The sequence below is a fragment of the Castor canadensis genome, chromosome 8 (assembly GCF_047511655.1).
Source record: "Castor canadensis chromosome 8, mCasCan1.hap1v2, whole genome shotgun sequence".
Classification (NCBI taxonomy): Eukaryota; Metazoa; Chordata; class Mammalia; order Rodentia; family Castoridae; genus Castor; species Castor canadensis.
The window spans coordinates 77,327,055-77,348,865 of NC_133393.1; the positions used below are offsets into that span (position 1 = coordinate 77,327,055).

A 21,811-nucleotide genomic window follows, 5' to 3' on the forward strand; every position below is an offset into this window, starting at 1 on the left:
AGAAATATCAACCTGCATGTTTTGAAAACAATAATTATATTAATTTTTAAAACAAAGGTAAAATATTTAAATGCTTACAGGTTATAGCTCAGAAACTATATAATTTGTCTGTATCATTTATATCAACTACTTTGATTTATTACAACTAAAAGAGCCATAGGAGGACAGGCAAGGTGGTGTATATCTATAATCCCAGCTATTGGGAGAAAGACATTGAGAGGATCATGGTTGAAGGTCAATCCAGGCAAAAAGTTAGTGAGACACCACCTTATCCAAGCTGTTTGTGGTGTTTCATGCCTGTGATCCCAGCTATGTGGGAGGTATAGATAGGAGGATCACAATATAAGGATGGCCCCAGGCTAAAACATGAGACCCTATGCAAAATATAACTAAAGCAAAAAGGGCTTGGAGTTGTTGATCAAGTGGTACAGTACCTGCCTAAACAAGCACAGAGCCCTGAGTTTAAATCCCAGTACAGCAAAAAAAAAAAAAAAAAAAAGCCCCAAGACTTACCACCATTTCTTATGTATTTGAGGCCACTCCGCTTATCAGAATCTTCTGTCAATACAGAATCTGTATCTGTCTATAAACTGAGTCTTTGTTAAAAAAAAAAAAAGTTTTCTGCAATTCCTAATTAGTCCCCTAAAAAGATATGGATTTAGCTCTCTTGCCACCACCCAACTAGCACCATTCTCAATACTCACTGTACTGTTGCAGTGTACTTTTCAGTTCTGTAACGGTCAGCAGTCAGTGTCTGCAATACTTCATATGTGTCAAAGCTGATGCCAGGTGAGGCTTAAACTGTTCTAACATCTATCCCTTCTGCTCCCCATGAAGAGAATGGTTATCCTTTATGTTGCTGCCTTGCTTTTCTATGTACTTGTCACTAATTTACTCTCAAATGTTTTCAGGTCTCTAAATCCTCAGCCTTCACTCAAGAACTTTATTATTTCCACCTGAGTCAAGAAACGGTCTCTGTAAGCATCTATTAAATTCCCATGGCTCTGAAGGCCCCCTCTGCTGGTCATCCCAGACCCTCTTCCCTATGCTGCTGAACTGGATCTCCTGTTTCCTGCAGTCCATGTTTTTCTCTCTCTTGATTAACTTCCTCTTTTTAGAGGAGCATTCTTCCAGGACTACTGAGAAGGGCTTCATGAGAAGTGTAATTCTTAAACTCTTACACATTTGAAAACATTTATATTCTACCTTCAAATCTGATCAACAGTTTGGGATATATGTAAAATTCTAGGTAAAAAGTACTTTCTAAGGAGACATCAGACAAATGACTGATAACCAGAATATATAGGGAACTTAAGAAACTAAACTCTCCTAAAATTAATGAACCAATAAAGAAATGGGCAAGTGAACTAAACAGAACTTTCTCAAAAGAAGAAATTCAAATGGCCAAAAAAACACATGAAAAAATACTCACCATCTCTAGCAATAAAGGAAATGCAAATTAAAACCACATTAAGATTCCACCTCACCCCTGTTAGAATAGCCATCATTAGCAGCACCACAAACAACAGGTGTTGGCGAGGATGTGAGGAAAAAGGAACCCTCTTACACTGTTGGTGGGAATGTAAACTAGTACAACCACTCTGGAAAAAAAATTGGAGGCTTCTTAAAAATCTAAACATTGATCTACCATATGATCCAGCAATATCACTCTTGGGAATATACCCAAAAGACTGTGACACAGGTTACTCCAGAGGCACCTGCACACCCATGTTTATTGCAGCACTATTCACAATAGCCAAGTTGTGGAAACAGCCAAGATGTCCCACTACTGACGAATGGATTAAGAAAATGTGGCATTTATACACAATGGAATTTTACGCAGCCATGAAGAAGAATGAAATGTTATCATTTGCAGGTAAATGGATGGAACTGGAGAACATCATTCTGAGTGAGATTAGCTGGCCCAAAAGACCAAAAATCGTATGTTCTCCCTCATATGTGGACATTAGATCAAGGGCAAACACAACAAGGGGACTGGACTTTGACCACATGATAAAGTGAGAGCACACAAGGAAGGTATGAGGATAGGTAAAACACCCAAATAACTAGATAGCATTTGTTGCCCTCAATGCAGAGAAACTAAAGCAGATACTTTAAAGCAACAGAGGCCGATAGGAAAAGGGGACCAGGAACTAAAGAAAAGGTTAGTTCGAGAAGAATTAACTTAGAAGGTAACACACATGTACAGGAAAGCAACGTGAGTCAACTCCCTGTATAGCTATCCTTATCTCAACTAGCAAAATCCCTTGTTCCTTCCTATTATTGCTTACACTCTCTCTTCAACAAAACTAGAGATAAGCGCAAAATAGTTTCTGCCTGGTAGTGAGGGGTTGGGGGGGTAAGGGAGTGGGGGGAGGGAAGGGAGGAGATATTCCAAACGTTGTATGCACATATGAATTAAAAAAAAATTAGCCAAGCAATGGGAATCAGTCTAGGTGCCCCTCAACCGATGAATGGATAAAGAAAATGTGGCATGTATGCACAATGGAATATTATGTAGTCATAAAGAAGATGAATCAAATTTTGTCATTTGTGGGAAAAAGAATGGAACTGAAAATGTTATATGAAATAGGCCAGATTGAGAAACATTTTTTATGGCTACTTAAACATGTACACCACGTCTGATGCGCTTTTCAATTTGAAACAATCTGATTTCCCTCTGCTATAATTTCCCTTCAACTGAAAGAATTCCTTTTAGCATATTTTATAGTCTAGGACTGGTTTTGCACATCTTTGTTTTCCTTATATGAATACAGTGAGCCCACTTATTCATGATTTATACCTATGGTTTTGACCAAGTGCAGACAAAAATAAATAAAATCAAAAAAAATTTCAAAACAAACATTTTAAAATTCCCACACACATTCTGGAGCTCATAAGGATGCAGAGAAGCTCTTACTAAGTCCTATGTTATCATTAGTTGTGTTTACTTCGTTACAGGATCCGCTGAGTGTTCCCTGCCCTTGTTTTTGTGAAAATACAGTACGAGTCCCCAAAAGTAAATGGTACCCAAAATAAGGTAAAAGTGAACTTGTTTAATTGGAGTGACCAAGTGACAATCTGAGATCTGATGAAGGCTCCAGGTCTTTAGTGGAAGTTGGGCTACGTTATAAGGAAGTATTTCCATCATCTGCAGCACAGCCCTTAACTTAATGTCCTGAGTATGTGCTGTGTTTGTTCCAGGCTGGGCTCCTTGGCACCAGATCCCCAAAGATACAAGGGTCTTCTATATGCCTTAAGTACACCTTCATTGTGGAAACTTACTTTCATTGACTATGCTCCTGTGGGTTGACATTTTTTAAAACTTTTTTTCATTCCTAACTTAACAGATATTTCAGTCTTTTCACCCTCCACGGTTTTTCATAAGTATATAGTATTCCAAATCATTGCTCCTCTGTAATACCATTTTTATTTTTTCCCCTCATTATTTCAACTTTTACCTTTGATTTTTATTCTTTTGAATCTGATGTGTCCAGATATTCAAATTTGTACTGTTTGCAGATTATTGAGTCTATAAAACTTAAAACTTGTATGACTCACCATATTTGTGCATTTTCTCACTTCTCTTTATTTGGCACTTCATTTATCTAAGTGTTGAACCTTTAGATATTATCTTATTTGTTCAGAGGCTTCATTCATTTTAGAAAAATCTTTTTATCTTTTCATCATATTGGATAGTTTTTATTGTTTTCTTCCTGTTATTTAGATAATCCAGTAAAAATTTCTAGGTCTAGTTCTTTATTTTTCAGTTATAAGATTTGCATTTTAAAACTGGGTGCAGTGGCTCACACCTATAATCCCAGGTACTTAGGAGGTAGAAATCAAGAGCATGGTGGTTCAAAACCATCTGGGCAAAAGTTTGCAAGACTCCATCTCAACCAATAATTAACTGGGTGTGGTAATGTGCACCTGTCATTCCAGCTACATGGAAAGCACAAACGGGAGGATCGGTCCAGGCAAAAGCATGAAATGCTATCAAAGCAAAAAGGGCTGGGGACGTGGCTCAAGCCAAGTTCAAATCCTAGAACCACCCAAAAACACAATTGCATTTTGTTCTTTAGTTTCTATTTCTCTTTTTCCCTTTGTCATAAACACGTTACATTATGTCTCTTTGAATATAGAAATAACAGGTACTTTAAAATTCTCTAATAACTACAACATCTGGATCATTCTGGGATTGCCTCCAAAACATCGATAGTTTTTTTTTATTAACGAACATACTTGAAACAAATCAACTTTCACTTTAGAAGAACTGCATTTTTCATTAAGTTCTTCTCAATGGAGGATTCCATAATTTAATACAACTCAATACATATTTCTTTCCTACAATTCAATGTGAAAATAACCTGTTTAAAGACCTAAAAACCAAATCAGCTAAAAATCACATTTAAATTACTCTTCATTATTTATCAACCTTTACTAATACAGTTTACTATAAATAAATGATTTTCTTATTTTATCTAAGCTATATCTATTAATTTACTTAGTGGCCCAGACCCAGTTGCTAGGATAACCTATATCAATGCTCAAGAATGAGACAGATTACTAAAAGAAAAGATAAGGAACATTTTCTTTCTGTGACATGGATTATTTGAACACTTATTTGTTTAAACACTTAAAATACTAAAGCAAAGGTAATTGGAACTTCATGAAGAGAAGCAAAATAATATTCAAAATATTAAAGAGCTGAAAAAAGAATGTCCCTCAAAGCACAATAAATTATTCTTCAGTTATTAAATGGCATGAACAAGATTAATCATTTATATTTAAATAATTATTTCCACTCAAAGACAGGCAATGAAAGAGTAACTCTCAGAAAGTGATTAATTTCCTTTAATAATTTTAAAAGAACATCTTACATATAAATCTCATATATAAGCTTAGAAAGATTCAAAGGTTATGTAATAATATGTGCCATCAAGAGTATTACATATTATCATTATGAAATTTAAAACTCCAAGAGATTTGTATGATTTTGACATTTACAAAAACAGGACCAGAGACAAGTTCTAGTAAGTGAGACATGTGAAGGCATTTTATGAACTGCTTTAGTATTTGGTGCAATTCCTGCTGGTGTTTTTAACTGCCATGCAATCATTTAGATCGTTAATAAAACTCTTTACAACCCTAAACTGAATTACAGTCATAATTTTAAACATGAAGATGTTTTAGAGGTTTCATTTATAGAGAAAAATCTTTTTGATGCTATTTGCTTGAGAAAAGTGCTCAGTTGATAAAGCAATCCTTCAAGACAACCTTACATAATTTATAGTACCTTCAGAACCAAAGCATTTAGTTTGTTCATATGAGAATGGAATGGTAATAAACTTTGCACTAGGCATTTTAACCAGTCACCCAAAAGTCTCTAGTTCATATATCATAATCAAATGCTTTTGAGCCACTAATGCTGTTTCTCTCTCAGTTTCTTTATGAAATCCCTCCACTACATTTTATGTACTTTGTTGAATTTTTAACAACCTTAAACTCTGCACCTTGACTTCTATGATTTCTGATATCAAACTACTTGAAAGGTCTAAGATTTCCTTTCAAGTATAGAATAGTGATCAAAATTCAAAAGTTAATTGAATTGAAATATGGTAAGTCATGAGTTAAAAAATGCTTCCTGGAAACTTTATAAACACATTAATCAAAGCATATCCTTGGCATTTTCCTCCAAATGTTATTAATAATTAGTTATGCTTTGGCTTAATTCTTGCTTATGAGATTGGGTGAAAATTTTATTCATATAAGAAGAGCCTATAAAGTTTATAAACCCCTACTACTTCTAACATGCAAATTTACTTATTAAATTTGGAAGCCTGTCACTCCTCCAATAAGGTTTGGATTGCACTTTCTGTGTAAGTGGCAGAGACAAGAGGACATCTTTTAAATACATAAAGAACCAAAATGCTAATAAGTTCTCTGTTGCACAGATATTTAGGAAATTTAAATCTTAAAAAATTTCAAAGGTAGTAAGTCCAGAACTAATTTTCAAAAAACAGTTTTTTAAATTTCAGAGAGCATTTCAATTATGAATTTGCCTCTATCTTGTTTCCTTAAGATTTTTAAATACTTCATGAAAGATGTCTAATTAAACACAGAAGCTTTATTTGTTCACTCTGTTCCTTTCAGAAAATATGCAAGGAGGGTCAGGCATGGTGGCTAGTAAAGTACTCAAATGGTAGAACACATGCTTAGCAAGTGTGAGGCCCTAGTTCAAATTCCAGTACCACCAAAAAAAAAAGTACATGATACTAAAAATGCTGCAAAGCCAAAATAGCAATCAAATCTGACAACTGAATAAAGATTGTGATGATTTGTGGATATTTTTGGTTCCCATTGAGCTTTTTATAGGAAACTATTGCAAGAATAAAAACCACCCAAAAAAAAGGACAAAACAAGGCTAAAATGAGGACATGGGATCCAGGAAACAGGGAATCCAACCACAAAAAAAGTAGAGAATTCCCACAGCTGTCCAACCAGTAGGGGAAAGGACCAGATCACAGAGGAGTGAACAGGATGGGGGGTAAAGAAGAAAGGTCTCCAAAGGACACTGGGGCTAGGAACACGCAATGACACAGGTGATTTCCTGATGTTTACCACTAGGTCTATCATTAAGCTGAACCTGGAGAAGAGTTTACATTGAAAGTATATGGAAGCACAATGAAATCCCCTCTCCATACTCTTTTTTTAAGAAAAAGGGCAGGAACTGTGCAGAAAAATTAGCAAAGGGCACGCAGTTTAAAGAAGGTGGCAGCTGTTTGGTATAGGATAGAATTCTGCATCGATGAAACTCTATCAGCCAGCTAACCAGGACAGTCAGGTAATGGGAGGAAAAGATGAGAGGCTTCCTAGGGCAGCCAGCAGAATCACCCATTTAGCTGCTCAGTTGGAAACAGTTTCTACAGTCACAATAGTAAAAACAGTGCATATGGACTAATCCAAAGCTTGAGATATAATTACTCTGAAGCCAGGAAGGCAGGTGAAGTCAACGCGAATGGGGTGAATTTCAAAAACTGAAAAAGCCATGTAAATGTTACTGATTTACAAATACAAATGTTAGTACTGAAAGAAATGTGTATCAGAAGGAAAATAACAGCCTCTGGAAAGCAGAACTTGAAGGAGGCAAAGGAAGGGGCACAGACAATGCGTTCACAACAAATCTTATAGTGCCTTGACGTCTCTGTACATGATACAGAAAACTCAAATTCAAAATAAAAACATGAGTAATATCAAAATAAGTTTGGTCTACCACATGGACTTCAGGTCCATCTATTACTTAATGAAAAAAAGTTAGACTTAATGAGCAAACTTGATAATACATCAGTCTTCAATTTGTCAAGCCATCTGATTCAAACTACAATCAAAATAAGTAGCCTCAATATTTTTAAATAACCAAATTAATTCATAAATTGGCCTTCTAATGAATATGTGCTAATAACACTACGTTTCTGGATGATTCACACTGAGAAGCCCTAGTCACGTCTAGCATTATGATTTTAGAAATCACTCGAATTATCAACTGATATATTCACATTACAGATAATCGTTTGTGTTCAAACAAGCAACTTATTAACACATGATACACAGGAACAGTCCTGTGCTATCAGAACTACTATAATCATCGTACTTCCTTCCTCAGCTACCAAGGGTAAGACAAACACCCTACTATGAGCCACATTCTCATTATAACAAGCTATCTTTGCAGAAGCCACTCCCATTCCCATGCCCCCATTCACTTGCTGGAAGGGGCAGGCACCCTCCCCTGCACCTAGACAGCATGGGCCTCCTCAGCACCTGTGTCCTTTATTCTACTCTCATTTGGAGCCCGTGCTGTAGAAATTCTGGAGCTGGGGAAACTTTCCAACTTGGAAAGTTCTCCTATAATAACAAGGATTTTCTGGGCCAGCATAACAGAGCCACAAGGAAAATGACTCTCAATTTCTAACTGGACTTTAAATCCCATCCTTTAAATCTATTGGAAGACAGCCAATTAGTAATTTAGGGACATACTACATAAGGACTAGTAAAGGAGAAAAATGCTAGTTTCTGGGTCCCCAGAAACTGCCAGAATACAAATACCTACAACTATAACTACTTAGCTATATGTACTTCTTTGAATTTTGAGCTAATTACTAATATTTTATGGCAGCTTAGTCTACAAAATATAGAAAATCAGTTTTATTGAGATCTATGCATCAAAACTTCATTTTGTTGCCATGTTTTTTCCTTAACTGCTTGCTGGCAAAATTCCATGTCCCTGAAATGAAATGAAACCCCACACAACATAACTTAGCAATCTAGTTCATTCATTTCCTGGACAAGGTGAAAAAATAAACCCAGAAATATTTTAACACCTTTTCTTCCATGTTGTTTTCAGTTTGTGTTTTAGTGGAATGAGGGATATGCCACAGTGATTTTAATTTTGCATTACAGTACTCCAACAAAGTGGAAAGCAGAAAAGGAATGTTTCTCTCAGCTGTTTAATTGGTCCACCAAAGACTTGGAAGAGTTAGGCACTTCAAATAAAGGAAGAGTACAATATGACCACACTTCTTTTGACTACCAAAGCAATATGAATAAATGACCCAACATTTCAAATAACCTCCCAAACATTCAGTTCCCCATCTTCTAAAATTTCAGCAAGACTTTACTATGAAAAAGCAGCATCAGTGCATGACCATCAATGACATCATGAAAGTACAAAAAAGTGGAAGTAGAAACAGCACTTCTCATACAAGCTTTGTTTTCTGACTGCCTACTGTTGGTGGACACAGGTCAGAGGTGAACAATACAGGAAGGTCCCACACATGGAAATAACAAACATGCAAGATAATTTTAGGCAATGATCTGATGATTTCAAATAAGGTCAAGATCTATCTAAGACATGGAATCAGCTTCAGTGATAAGAAGCTCTTCCCAGGCAGGAGGAAAGTAAGTGCAGTATCTAAAATAGGAATACACTTGGAGCAGAAAACAGAAGAAAGAAAGAAACCAGGGTGGCTGAGCCCTAGTGAATGAAGTGAATGGGAAAGAGATGAGGATAGTGGAGAAGAAAGGGGCCAGGTAGGTGGTAGAGTCTGTAATAGCAACTTGGATGGGTGGCAACAGTGACAAGGAAGAGAAAAGGAAGAACATGGGCTAAATGATAGAATAGAGGCTCCCAAATTTTGAAGTTTTTAAATACCCTGCAGCTCCCCTATGAAGGGGTCCCACACCTCAGCGTTGTTTGAGAGCCATGGTTTTAGAGGTGAAACTTGCTAGAGACTAGAGGTAAGGAATAAGGCAGAAAAAGAATCAAAGAGGATTTTTGGATTTGGTTCTGAGCAACTGTATGAACAGTAGGGCCACACATTAAGATGGGCAAAGAGGAAGAAATACAACCACTCTAAAAAGTATTATCATCCCATCTGCACAAGAGGCAGCTGAGACTTCAGCACCATCAGTTAATCCAGATAGCACAATTGGTCAGGAAAGAAGATAAAATTTGACTCCAGGTTTGTCTGATGCCACATAAAATAACAGTAAAGCTAATAAGCTGCTATGATCAGTCAGTTCAGAGTACATTCAATATACCTCAGGTAATTTTAAGATATTATTAGATAGGACTGTCTGATTCCAAAGTTAGCTACAGTATACCTCCTCTTAGCTATTGAGAAAATTGTGAAGTGTTTGCATATGGCACCCTCATCTTCTTAGCTTCAAAGTTTTTTTTTCTTAACAATGTGAAATTGGGGTGTGCAAAAAAAGGTGAACATTTTATGAATATCCACAGCTGTTGCTGTAACAACCGGACTATATTCCCATTCTTAAAATCAGATCAACCTAATAATTGTTAGCTCTCATTTCAAACCTTAACAGGCCATATATGAGTAAGTTCTAAGTAGACTATTCACTGAATGCTGAATTCCTTATGACAGGTGGCATAAGCTCAAAGGCCCAGATGGGGCCAGACCATGGGGCCCAACAAGGAACATGGGAATTGGAGGGGACATACATCAACTCTTGTAGGCAATACAGGCCCTGGAAATCTGAACACTAATGTGTAATTCAACAAAATCTGCACTTTCTAAAGGAAATATGCCCAGAGGCCAAATCCAGTTCTTGCAAACAGACTTAGATAACTAATTAAATTTCTCAAATGTTCTTTGGATAAGCAGCTAGGCGGGGAGCCTTAGGGAATTTGAAGAGGAATCATCAGAAGACCCAAAGGAGGAACTCTTAATTCTATGCAGGAAAGTTAAAACAGCATACTTAAATCTACTTTATAAATATTCTATTTTCTAACACTGAGTTTTTCTTAAGAAATGGAAATAGGGGCACCTTATATTTAGTTCTGTACATTTTAATCTCTCCAGTAAAAAATAATCTCATCAAAATAAATGAAGATGTTCTAGCAAGAGACATCGTTCATTTTTCTCCTTGCCATGAATGACACGTCATCAGACTATTTGTCTCACCACAGAGCAACTTAATACCATTTCAAATTCTGCAATTCTATCAGTTCAGGAAACATAATCACAAACTTGGACAGAACTCACTGACTTAGCTCTTAAGCTGTCCTGAGAGAGATGGAACCAAGAGATCTGCCTTGAAGAATTTCTTAATGGAAATCTTCAGTATTGAAACCTAAACTAAACTTATGAATGTAAGTCATTAGAACAGCTTGCTACAGGCTTGACCCAAGCCATAGCCCTGATCAATGTGTCTAAGTTGCTGTCCAAAATACTAAAAGAAACCGGCCTTGACCTCTAGCCAAAATTCCTTAAACCCTCTTATCAACTCCACCTCCAACCCCCTTGCTTGGGACATACCTAGGTAGTAACTTTCTGTCTTGAGAATATGCTACATCACTCAATAGATTCCCTTAATAAATGCTTTGGATTGACTGATCTACCTGGAATTTTGTGCTTCTCTACAACTGGCCCCAATCAAGACCATCTGGGGCACTCCCTTGCTGAAATTCCCCAGCATCCACTTTGAATGCAACTCTAGTCATGGGTCTGGTGGTATTAAAACAGCATCACAGAGGAATTCTGATCTGGAATGTAGATTTGGTTATCTTCAGTATGTAGATAGCTGATCACTAAAACCCTGGGTGTAGAAGAGATCATAAACCAAGACCTGGGGAAGGTCAACACTAAGGTGCAAATTGGGTAGGAAAAGGCATGAAGACAACTTAAGATGCGATGCTGTGGTGGGGAGAAAATTTTTAAAAAAAAAAAATCATGCAAAGTGATGATAAAGCCTGGATAGCTGACTCACTGAAAGGATGACAAATGTGAATGTGGGAAGAGGAAAACAGAACTCCCACCATTTTTTGAGTACCTCTTACATGGCTGGCGCTTTGCTGCCTCATTTCATCTTCACAGTAGGTCTGTTTGAGGAGTGAATTCAGGACTGCGCATTTCTTCCATGTTAAAATGGTCCATTGCAATTACCCAGACTGGTGCTACTCTCAAATTTATGTATGATTTTGGGGACGAAGTTCTGCTTTATTGAGGCAGGAAGCCTATTTCCTAGGGGTACATCTCCGGATTTCATGCTGCTATTTCAACCCACTGTCATCACCTCTCTTTTTTCTCCTTGACTTTCAGCAAAATATAGAAGTCAGATGTAGGCAAGGAAATAATGTTTTCCTATTTCCAAAGATTATCCTATCAAATCCAAAACCTTAGTTGCTAATACTTTACAAACCATAGAGATGAATATCCATTAATTATCACAAAACCCAAAATTCATATCTGATTCAGAAAGCATGCCAAAAGGACTTGACAATCTTTTGATAGAAGGTACAAGCCAAACCACCTGGGGTATACTTAGCTACAGATACCCGATCTCCTAAGGAGCCCATCTCCTAAGGAGGCATTATTAGTACTTATCATTTCAAAGTCATTGAGGCCTTTTCTCCTTGACTTAAATGTAAGATGAAAAGAACACACATAGTTCAAACCCCTAACTGGGGTGGGGGGCGGGGAAGAACACATCTAATACTAATTTGGACAACACTCTTACAATATCTACGAGTTAGAAGAAAAATACTACCATGGTTCTTTCCTAGGAAAACAAGAGATGTTCATGTGAAAGAGGATTGTTACAGCAATTGTGTGTCTAGAAAGGATACTTCAAATCCTGGACTGATGAGTGCAGGTCAAAGAGGATAGGTTAACTGTGGAGTGTTTCTGCTTTACACAAAAGCCCAGGAATTTCTAAACTGCAAGATACAATGAACAGAACAGAGCTAACATGGACTTTGATCTTCCAGTGGCTAGAACTACACATGCTAGCTCACTGTAAGAACCTGACAATTCCAGATTTTCAGATCATTGAAGGGGGAAGTAGCTCAGCTAACACTTGTGGGTGGGGCTGCATTCAAATGCAGCTCGACATACCATGTTTCTGTCCACAAAACAGTTCCATATAAAAAACAAGTTTTAAGAATATAACAAGTATCATTTGTATGTGTCCTTTTCCTGTATTCCTACAGCATATTAATTTGACTTTTATAATGTTGCATCATAATGATTTGTATGTCTTTTTCCTTAGGCATAATATAGACTTCTCAATGATAACAATTATAGCTTACAAATTTTACAATCTATAGTAACAATATAGTTATTTTTGGTTGAAGGTATGCGTAAATGAATACTCTAACATGTTATTTTTAAGATTCCTGTGACAGGACAAAATTATATGTGAATTAAACAAAGAAAATATTTTACAATATTCAAAAAATGTATTCTCACCATTTCTTATCATGTATCTCCCATTTTTACTGCTTATATTCCATATGATAGCCAATATTTACTGACATTTTTCACTAAAACTGAATTTGCTACATTCATGAAAGGTAGCAAGAAAGTTTATGTCCATATTATATTAACTTATTTTTACATAAATCTGAATGTACAGGATTTTTGACCAATGCTCTTAAGGCCTTTTCTGAATTCCCTTACAGAATCTGACAATTTCTAGTCCCACACCTTGATGCATCTACTTCTCTGCCTGAGAGTTCTGGAATCATGAGAGATTTCTCAGGCAAGCCTGGAAGAACTGCATGTAACACCTGCAAGAACAACCTACTGTTAAGTAACTACAGTTGTGGATAAACACCCCTGGAACAATTCCGATGTAGACCAATCCTCAGAGAGCTCTTGTAAGGACTGAACTCAAGCTGCCTACTGAGGTAACCTGTTAATGCACCCTTCACCACCTTTTGTCCCTACTCACTTTCCCTATTCCCTTACTGTTGCTTCTTGGTATTACTCCAAAATATCATGTACACTCATGTCCTGTTTTAACATCTGCTTTTGGGGGTACCCAAACCAAGAAAGGTGTGCAGCATGCACACAGGGAAATATCAGGGAACATTCTGATGATTCCACTATAAAGTCATTCTTTTCAGCCTTGATGTGATGTTCACAGGGCTTGAGCCCATCCTCACAACTCTATGCAAGCCAAAAAATGTTCAGTCACCTCTGGTGATCCCAGACTTTATCTTTGGATAAAGAGGCATTATCCATCATAATACCAAGACTATCTTTCTTCAAAGATACGCTTGAGAAATAAAAATGAGGTCCTTCAAATGTAATAAGCTAAACATCCAGCTCAAGGATTGTATGCTGTAAGCATTTAATAAATCTGCCCAAAATTATGTTGAACAAATATTTTTTAGATGAAAATAAATTCTCTGAAGTCTGAAACTTTGTATTTGAGAAAGGTTTAAAGTATTACTATTTCAAATGTCTTAACTTCCACTTCCACTTAAAACTAATTTTTTTCTCATTCAAATGTGCATTAAAAGTCTACCTACTTCACTCTATAGGTTGTTAGACTGAGTCAATTAACTAGCACACCCAAAGTCCCATGCTGGAGGTAGACTGTGAAACCAATTCTCCTGATTCCTAGGTTAATATTCTTCCCATTTACTCAAAAACCTCCATTCAATGAACAGTCTTCAAATACTGCAATGAGATAAGCATTTTACCTTTTGATAGCTTCTTGGACAAAGTTTAGGGCCCTACTGGGGAGACCTAGAAGAGAAGACACTTCGTAGTGAGCCCCTGCTTGCCAGGGTTTGGCCACAAACCCTGGCTGCTGAGAATCACAGAAAGACCAAAACCTCATCCCCGGTTCAAATCTGGACTGAGAACACATAAACCCTGTTCTTCCTTTCCTATTTTCTGCCATCATTATTTTTTCCTATACTTACTACCATCTGGCCATGCCTGCTTGTGCCATGTTTCCTGATCACATGGTAATTTTTTTATACTAGGAGAACTTGTTGATGATAAAATACAAGAATGGAACAGATCCAGAAATACTGCACTTACAAGATTAAATTAATAAAATATAATTAACAATTATAAATGACTCATTCAAACATAAGACCAGTTTGGCCAGAAACTCCAGGTCAGGGTTATTAAACAAAGAACTTAACTGTGTTATCAAAACATTTACGAATCTGACAAGTTTTATGATTCTTGAGATGGATGCAATTTGATCACTTATTAAGCATCCCCAATCCAAAAACTCAAAATATGAAATACTTCAAAATCCGAACCCTTTTGAATGCCAACATGCCACAACAAGTAGAAAACTCCGCATCTGACCTCATGGGACAGGTAGCAGTCAAAACACAGGTGCACTAAAAATACTAGAGTATATGAAACATAATCGAACTTCATGTTTAGATTCAGATCCCATCCTTCAGACATCTCATTTTGTATATGCAAATATCCAAATTAAAAAAAAATCCAAAATCCAAAGCATTTCAGATCATAGATGCTCAACATGCAGCACATAGCTATTTCAGATTTTTATCCATGGTCATTATTGAATTTCAACAACTTTGAACATTTACTTTACTCTCAAGCTTTAAACAGGCATTCTACATGTTCTAAGATTTAAAGGTAAACGTGATTTTGAGGCAAATATTAGCTCCACTCTTAACTCTAAAACTTGCTATATAATGGTGAACAAGTTATTTAATTGGTTACACCTGGCTTCCCTGACTAGTTAATAAGCAGAAGAGGGGCTGAGTATAAACTCAATGGTAGAACACAAAGCTTAGCATGTACAAAGCCCTAGGTTCTATTATTGGTACCAAAAAAAAAGGTTAAAATAAACAGAAAAACTACCCTGTCCACTTAACAGGATGTTTAAGATTAAGAAAGATATGTTTATGAAAACAATTTATATACATATTATATAGTGTTATATTTTAAATACTACTAAAGTATGTAGGCCATACTGACCTCAAACTTGCAATCCTCCTGCTTTTGCCTCCCTAGTCCTGGCACCTGGACTTAATGTTCAATAAACGATTGCTCTTGACATCACTATTACTAGGGCATATTTTCTAAAGGCATCACTATTTTGAAAATATAAAAGAAGTCTCTCTAGGATGCAGGTAGAGCAGCTATGGAGGCAGAAATAATCTGCCTCCATATTACCACCATGAATGCCTGCTCCCTCGTCCTTACTGTGACTTAGAGGAGAGGGAAAAATAAGGAAGCTTAAGAGGAGGAGAGGAAGATGGAAGTATTACTCTCAAAGAAGAGGGCTTAAAAAGTGGAGGATTGAGTGTTCAAAGCAAGGTTATTCTACAACAAGCCTTAACTACTTAGCCTTTTCAGGCAAAAATACTGTATTTTCCATCTGTCCAAAATGAAATGATTATCTCTTTATTAGAACATGCCAAAATATAGTTTATTATAAAATCTTTAAAAGAAGCAGGGTGCTGGACTGGGCCTGATGGAACATACCTGTAATCTCAGCTACAGGGGAGGTATAGGTAAAAGGATCATGATTCAAGGCCTGCCCAGGCAAAAATGAGACCCTATCTGAAAAATAAAATAAAGCAAAAAGGGATGGAGGCATAGCTCAGGGGTAGAGAGCTTACCTAACAACGAGGCCCCGAGTTCAAACCCCAGTACCACAATCAATCAATCAATCCATAAAATAAGCAGGATGCTAACAAAGCCACATAGAACCCAGTGTTATGTCTCTTCTCTCTCTATCCCCTGGCTCTCAGACACACACACACACACACACACACACACACACACACACACATCGGTTATAGTGATGATAATGTAGGGATAATCTATTCATTAGTAGTCATAGATAACTTTTTTTACGTGAAAAGTTACAAGTATAACCAGATTTTAGCACAAATCACAGTGAAAATTTTATTCTTCTTTACTGAAGCATCATCGTCATCAATCCTTCCCCTTTATTCTGACCCATATGAAACAGTTTACTGATTTGTGAAATACAGTGTAGTCATACCAGCTCTTTTATACTCAGAAAGCTGTTACTCTATTGGCAATATTTTTCTTCTGTAAACATAGAAGAATAATCTATTCAGCTGAATACTTGAAATTATTTAGTAATCAGAGCGATAACAGAAAATTAGCTCTCTGACTCAAAGTTAAATGTGGTATCTAAAGTATGCAATATTTCCTTTTTTCGGCTGTGCTGAGACTGAGCCCAGTGCTTTGCACATGCTGGCCCTTGTGTTTTTGTGTTTGTGAGATACAGTCTCACTGACACCTTTTGCCCAGGATGGCCTCAAATTCACTATCCTCTTGCCTTTACCTCCCAAGAAGCTGGAATTATAGGCATGTACAACCATTCCTGGCTTAGTATACAGACGTTCTTAGAGGTCCTCTGTTCAAAGGGACAGAAAATATGGATTCAAATATAAAGAAGCAAAGGAGGTGGGGAAATGGTATAGGAAGGTGAATATAGTGAAAATACTGTGTTCACATGTATGTAAATGGAAAAATGAGACCTGTTGAAACTATTCCAGGAATGGGAGGGGGAATAAAGGAAAACGATGGAAGGGGTAAATTCAAGTATGATATATTTGAGAAGAACTTTTGTAAATGCAACAATGTACCCCTACCCAGTGCAACAATAAAAAATATAAAGAAGTTAACATACAAATAAAAATATTTAGACACACAGAGATGCATACAGATAGCAGCAATAACAAAATTAAGTATTTCAAAAAGAAAGTCTACTTTGTTGACTTAGATAGGATATCTTACATAGGTCAAAAGGGTAGATTTGATGAGGGGATTCTATGGGGGATATCAGAAAAAACACAACATGGTAAGATTATGTAATACAACTGTGAGGATGATTTATCTTTGAATATTTTCCATATGATCTTTCTATGAATGTTTCTTGGTGAGAAATGGATTAGAACACTTCACATTTGTGGTTCATATAGACTATTGGGTAAAAGATGGAATTTATAAGAAGAAACGTCAATGTCTACATGAGAGTTAGACTAGAATACTCAAGGATGAGTACTTTGTTTCACTTGTTAAAGAAACTGGAAACAAAGTGAATTTAAATTTGTATAGTGTTATAACGAAACATCCATAAAATCTGAATCATGGCCAGGTACTGGTGGCTCACACCTGTAATCCAAGCTACTCAGGAGGCAGAGATCAGGAGAATTGAGGTTCAAAGCCAGCCAAGGCAAATACTTTGTGATACCCTATCTCGAAAACACCATTTACAAAAAAGGGCTGGTGGAGTGGCTCAAGGAGTAGGCCCTGAGTTCAAAAAAGGTGTAGGCCCAGTACTACCAAAATAACAACAACAACAAAAAACCTAAATCATGAATTAATGAAATAACACATTTAAAATAAGAAAAATGTAATTAGTATTTTTAGCTAAACCCACAAAACTTAATTATTCAGCTGTAATTCAGATATTATCTTAAACTAGAAATAAAATTTTACAGTATACACTGAGTCTTAAGAGTAAATGAAAAAGATACACACATATATACAAACACAAACTACAGTGAGGACAGTCCCACACTGGTCATTGTACATCCAGATAATTAGCAAAAGTGTGGTCTACCATATGACATTGACTTATATGAAGTTTTACGGACTTGGAATATAACCATCTGAAATCAGGAACTTTAAATCATCAAGTTACTAAGCCTAAGAATATAATTTGCTTACCTAACCCTCTAACCTAGACATTAACATCATATCAACATCTTCAGAAAACCAACTGGCTATTTTGCATCCAATAGACAAATGCTATGTTCAACCATCATTTTTTTCTTACTCCTATTTTTCAGGCTTAAACTCAAATGCAAGCCAAAACTCCTTCACAATATCACCTATCATTTTAATTACTACAAATCCTAGGGAACATTAAGATCCTTAAATCACTTGATCCCCGTGAGGAGACTGTGAATTTAGAAAAATGAATGTTTCTGTAAAAACTATAAACCTCAAACAGCACAATTTATACTAAATCATGTAAATGGACTATGATAGTTATTTCACCTGGGAACACAGTGGCATTAGTCGCTACCCAACAATTAGAGTAGGCTGTTTGTGATATCTCTTTACAAGGACTATAAAACTTCATTTTCTATGTTTTTAAATGCTTAGACGTTTTAAATGCTTCAAGTTTAAATGCTTAGGAAAGGGTAGAATAAATGAAAATATTTACAGAAACAGAACACATATCAGGCTGATACAGGCTATTACTGCACTGTATGTTTTGAAAGATTGGTGCTAGCTTGTTGCAATTCTATACTGACATCACACTGAGAAAGGTGGAGATATATCAGAACAGAGGCAAGATGTGCCTGGCACTATGCCAAGGGACTGGCATTCATAGAATTGATAAAGGTAAGAGAAAATGAAAGTAAATGATGGGGAGAGAGGAGAGAACAAGATATTAAAAATTTAGTCTAGAGGATTACAATTAATGTCAAATTCACAAACAGCATAGATGTACTAAAGGATTTGTTTCTTAACAAATCCTGATGTAATCTGAGACACTGGCTCTTAATCTTTATTTTTTCAAAAATATTTTAACCAATTAACTCTTCTCAAATTATCACTAAATAATTAACCATATCAAGTAACTTTAAAGGAAAGAGCCTCAAATACAAATAATGTGCCAGAGGAACTTTTAATTTTTACATAATTTCTATCTTCTAATGAGTAATTTTAACCAACAGGTAGGAAGAAAAAGTTCTAATACTTCACTTTTCATCTAATGATTGGTTTCTCACAAAACTACCCACTCTAAACTGTACTTCATTATCTAGGATCTTAACTCTACTTTGTGGAGATATGGCAGTCTTATATAACTCTTTGTGGTACTGGGGTTTGAACTAAGAGCTTGATACCTGCAAAGCAGGGGCTCTACCAATTGAGCCACATCACCATGTCCAGTGCTATATTACTCTTATCACAACTTTAAATTCTATATTTAACTGGAGTTAATTTAATATGTGTTTCCTCCATAGGGCACTATTGGGTGAGTTACTTTAGTCATTGCATGTATCTGTTATAAAATAATCTTAATACTGAATGAACAAAACAAAGCAGAGGGAGAGGTTCTGGTATTCATAATATTCCACCCCCAACTTTGGCAATTATCCTGGAAAGCAGGAAACAGAGAACTCTTTTCTCCACCTCTTCTACTCTGTCTCCCCTGTATTGCACTCTGGTTGCAACAATCATATTTCTATTCATGTCTTTGTCCTTTTGCATGGTAACATGCTCCACAAGGAAATGAACAAATTCACTCACAATGCCAGGTGACTTCCTTTTGTTTTACTTTCTAACCGGCATCAAGAAATGGCTCATAAAAATGACACAGTAGTTTCGAAAATACAGAAGTACTGGAGGGCATAAAAGAGAAACTATATGAAGCAAAACCAATAATATAACATACACAATAAATCACTGCTTTCTGAGTTACAGATGATAGGATTAAAAAAATGATAAAGTATATTCCCCCAAAGGAGAATCTCATACATTTAATAAAAACAAATCACCAAGAGTCCTATTCTATTTTACCATGTAAAATAATCTCTTCAAAATCTTTTCAGTAAAAAGCCAGAAAGAAATACATACATGATGGTGTTAATGCCTGAGAGCTGTTGGAACATTTGCAGGCCACATCCCACAATTAAAGCTCTGCGAGTTGGGGGATGGCTCAGAATTCTGCATATCACAGGTCCAGCTTTTTGAAAAAAGAAAGAAAAAGGACACATCTATTATTTTTAGCTTGCATAGTAATTATTCCCATTCGGATAAATGTAGCCAAAAATCTCTGTGAAATCAACATGACTGGGCATTTTAAAATAGAACAAATATACTTTTACTAAAACCTGGAACAAGGTATTTCTAAAACACATTTTGTATTTTTTTTCTTAATTAAAACTATAAAAGCAACCAGAGAGAATTCACGTTAAAGCAATTCATAGGCACTCGGTAGACCTACACAACTGAAACTGTCAGAAATGATTCTGAAAGAATGATAGAGCATCAATAATATTACAAAACATAACATTTGTGCAGGCAGAGGATATAAGGATAGTATTGAAAGCTGTTGAAAATGGGGGCTGGGAGGAAAGGGGTAAGTGAGGGTAATGGAAGGGGATGAAGGGACCAAATTAAAGTAGACTCACAGTGGGGATTCATCGAGAAATCCCTTTCTAACAAAAACTTACATATTAATAATGAAAGACGGGGCTGTAAAATAGGTACAGTATGTGTAGGGAGGTAGGAGGGTAAATGAAGGAGATTAAGGTGAGGGAATGTGGTTGATGGACTGATCCACTTCATTTACATGTATGAAACAGAACAAAGAAACCTCTTGCAATTGCTTTCAGGGGGAACAGGGGTTGGAGGGGTAGAGATGGTGGGGGTGATCTAACCAATGTAAAAATGTAAGCCTATTTCAAATGGTCACAATGAATTTCCCCTGTACAACAAATATATCCTAATAAAAAATTAATAAAGAAAGAAACAATTCTTCCTTAAATCCCTGCCAGCTGTATATATAATCACTCCCTTTGTTCTCCCATTTTCTTGGCAATTAAGTATTATTTAAAATTCATCTATGTGGGATCACTTACAAAGGCACTGGCAAAACTGCTTTAATCACCCAAAAGAATAATAGCATGTATTACAAACAACTAAACAAGGAACAAAATTTAATCCATTCTATTTGACTAAGGTTAAGGAATTTGGGCTCAATATTATACTTGGCTATGATCACAGTAATAAAACAAAAAAATTAATATCTATCATGTGTATACATACATATGGGTATGTCTAAATGTTGAAGTTCCCTACGAGGCATTCAGGGGTCATTTTAAAATATCAACAGGCTTTCAAAATGGCACATTTTCTTTTGTCATTACACCAGAACTCTGGATTGCTTCTAGAGAGCTATGGATATGAAGGACCTCCAGTAAGGTGATGGTGCCTGCCATCAGGGCATAACTACTCAAAATGACCCTTCTGTTCTCAGAAGGGTTCCACTTAAGGGTCAAGCTTGGTGTCAATAGCATTCTATCTGGTGTTCTTATGGATCCAGGGTTGACTCCTAGCTATGAGGAGAGATGGCCTATGATCACCAAGATACACCAAGACAGCTTGATTTGAGGCACTTTTCTGGAGGCCTAAACTAAGTCAAGTGAATTAAAGTCCCAGGGAAGTCTCACTCCTTCAGGACTCTTTTGCAAATATATTTGCAAATATATTTCCATTTCTATTCTGTAGAAATGGAATAGAATAGGCTATTGTCTCCACAGTAAATGTTAATATGGGATGTCAAGCCAGGACATTAATTAGGACTGAACATTACACGGATGAGAATATTCTACCTTTATAGGGGGTGATTACAGTCACAAAACCTGATTTATGGGAGTGTTTTTGTCTCTAAATGGCAAGACAGCCCCCAGGGTAACTTAGAAAAGCATTGATGGCCATTCAAAGCT

General features: G+C 36.3%; 1 protein-coding gene across 2 annotated transcripts in view; it reads right to left on the bottom strand.

The window, feature by feature from the left end:
- Positions 1 to 21,811, bottom strand: part of Slc2a13 (solute carrier family 2 member 13) — a 331,342-nt gene that overhangs the window by 154,500 nt on the left and 155,031 nt on the right. For both annotated transcript variants that reach the window (XM_074083130.1, XM_074083129.1), the window contains exon 4: positions 19,938 to 20,046. In XM_074083130.1, coding sequence (XP_073939231.1) covers positions 19,938 to 20,046 — 109 coding nt within the window. The remainder of the gene's footprint in view (positions 1 to 19,937; positions 20,047 to 21,811) is intronic.